General features: G+C 45.4%; 1 protein-coding gene across 1 annotated transcript in view; it reads left to right on the top strand.

The window, feature by feature from the left end:
• Window positions 1–2,593: 2,593 nt before the first annotated feature.
• Window positions 2,594–2,870, top strand: part of LOC107121128 (dystrophin-like) — a 230,112-nt gene continuing 229,835 nt past the window's right edge. Inside the window, exon 1 of the mRNA XM_015423996.1 lies at window positions 2,594–2,824. Within this exon, the coding sequence (XP_015279482.1) occupies window positions 2,594–2,824 (231 nt within the window). The remainder of the gene's footprint in view (window positions 2,825–2,870) is intronic.

Below are 2,870 nucleotides of genomic sequence, written 5' to 3'. Positions count from 1 at the left end.
ACTGCATCGCTGCCACCCTCTCAATTAATTTGCCCAAATTATCCTATTTCTGCTTATTTAGTGTTACTCACTGTATTCACTGCCACTCAGTACTGCCCCCCAAAAGAAATATTTCCTTGTTTCAACTCTTTATTTCTTCATAACAACCCTATCTATTATCTATCATCTATCTGTCTGTCTGTCACTGCTCATACAGATATAGGCTTGAGCAGAAAATAAAAGAAATAAAATAATCCCTTAATTGCTATTCTTCTGCTATTCAATTATTGCCCCTAACAATTTTACCACAGACAGAGTAACAGAATCATTTGTATCTGGTAATAACCACGTTATGTATGCCGTTGTACTATGAGGTGCCTCATTAGAACTTTCCATCATTTGGAGTAAAGGAGTAATTAAACTGGCCCTCAAATTATTAAATATAGGACACTCCATAATCATATGCCCAATAGTTTTGACTTTATCAGATGAGCATCTACATATTCTATTTGCATATGACACTTTTTTATATCTGCCCTCCAAGATCTCCAATGGAAAAGAATTCATTCTGGTCAAAGTAAAAGCTTTTCTGAGCTTTGGTATTGTCGACTGATAAAAGTACTTCAGCAATCGCATCAGGAGGGCAGTACCTAAATAAGACTGCTGCACTCTGCTTTGAGGAGGGTTTTATTTTTAGTATTTTTTCTCTTATCTCTGCTTGTTAGCTTAGTTGGCTTGTCCTGCTAGTTGGCTGGTGTTCATATTATTAAGGAAGGTAGTAATAGTAATAGGAAACTGATCTGGGGACTCTCTAAAAAATTCCATAGAGCTGGAGCAAGTTTGACTCTGAAGCCTTCTGCTTGTAAAGGGACAGTTATAAAGCCAGTGGTGGGAAGAAAAAGTTGCTTTATAGATCATTTATGAGCTAAGCATTCAAGTTAAAAAAACCAACTGTATCAAAATGACAATAAAATGCCTCCAGGGAATCTGGGCATGCAGTAATAATAACAAACAGAATCATCTCCAACATGATAGCTCATCAAGACAGTCTTTAACAAATATGATGAAATCAAAACGTTTACCAACCTGAAGATCCTGCTTGTTCAAACATGTTCCTTTTGTCATTGTCATCACAGCACTTCTCATGATCTTGTTGTTTCATTCCGGCCACTAGGCTCTGCATTTCTTTGTTGCAGTGTTTGCATTTTGCACTCATGCCTGACTTACCCATATGTAGAGGAACTTCATTTAAATATTCCCAAACTGGGTCTCTTTTATGGCTTGCTGGCATTATAGGCTTTTCTCCTCCATGGAAAGAAGAAGAATATGATAAACCTCAAGCTATACACACAAAGATCCAAAAACTTGAGGAGTATTCTGCTCCAAAAGTTTCACTTTCATTTTTACTGCTTACCTCTCCCTCCTCACACTTAGCTTCTTATTGCAGATCTGTTCCACTCTCAACAATCTTCTATTCTATTCACTTCAGGGGTTGATTCTGTGTACACAGTTTTGCAAAGGAATGATGGGATTAAGGTCTTTTTCTTAATTCTGTATGTTTATTTTATAGCATTTTTGCTGCGAAGAGCCATGTGATCTCTGCAGACACAAATTCACAGTTTTGAGAACTGTGAAACCAAGCATCTGTGATAATATCTTCTAGACAGAAAAAAATGGCCAATAATCTTACAGAAACCTCTGGAAGAGTGTAATGTATTCATAGCTGCCATGAGTACAGGAGGTTTTATGTGAATCATCACATAGGGAAGCAATGTTAAGCTTCGTCTTGGACAGAGGATTCTAGTCCAAGACTCACGACCCAATCACATTCAAGCAAGCTGCAAGCGGGAACGTTTGTGATTGGTCCGTATGCGCTCAACCTGATAGGTTGTTATGTGTATAGTGGGAGTGGCTATGTTAGCCGGGAATGTTTAAATACCGGGCAGTTTCAATGGGCAAACTGTTCGGGCTATCAGATGTTGTACCGTGTCGAAGAAGTGAAGAAAGAGCTGAATAAACTTGAGTCTTTTACTGAAATCACTCTCCGACTCATTGTTAAGCGCCGGACTTAACAATTGGCGACGAAGGTGGGATGCTAGTGCGGGTAGGCAGCCCCGCTACATCCAGACCCACGACGGACAACGAAGAGCAGCAGCTCGCCGTGGCCAGTCAGCAACGGGCACCACCAGAGCCGGTGGCAGCGATTGCAACGATGGCCAATAGCCCGAAGTTCGAGGCCTTCGAACCAGCGACCGAGGACTGGGACTCCTACCTGTCAAGGTTCGGGTTCCACCTCGAAGCCTCCGACATCACGACGGAGGAGAAGAAGCGGGCGACGCTCCTGAGCTCTTGCGGAAAGAGCGTGTTCGACATCGCCCGGTCCCTGGTGGCACCAGCGGACATCTCGACCGTCTCGTACAAGGACCTGACCGAGAAGCTGCAGGCACATTTCTCCCCGAAGCCATCGGAGATTGCGTGCCGGCATGCCTTCTACAAGAGGGGTCAGGCGGCCAGCGAGTCGGTGGCGGAGTTTGTGGCTGCCCTACGAAAGGCGGCAAGGCCCTGCAACTTCGCGAATGTGGAAGAGGCCCTCCGAGACCGGCTCGTGTGCGGTATGAGGGACGACCGGCTGCAGCAGAGCCTGTTCGCTAGAAAGGAGCTGACCTGGGCAACGGCCTACGACGAGGCCATCGCCGCGGAAGCAGCCGACAAATCGACCCGAGAGGTGCGTCAGCGTTTGGCAGCGACGGAGCTGCGCGTTCACCACCAGGGGGCCGACAGTGACAGCGAGGGTAAGCTGAGTGACGTCTGCATCGTCAAAAAGAAGGCAGACCAGCGGACCCCAGTGAAGACTTCGACCAGCCCAGCCTGCGCAGGCTGGGGCGGGAAGC

This window comes from Gekko japonicus, unplaced genomic scaffold, assembly GCF_001447785.1.
Source record: "Gekko japonicus isolate JY-2015 unplaced genomic scaffold, Gekko_japonicus_V1.1 scaffold2344, whole genome shotgun sequence".
Classification (NCBI taxonomy): Eukaryota; Metazoa; Chordata; class Lepidosauria; order Squamata; family Gekkonidae; genus Gekko; species Gekko japonicus.
Note: the sequence above shows the minus strand (reverse complement) of the source record. Positions and strands in the feature narration are given on the sequence as shown.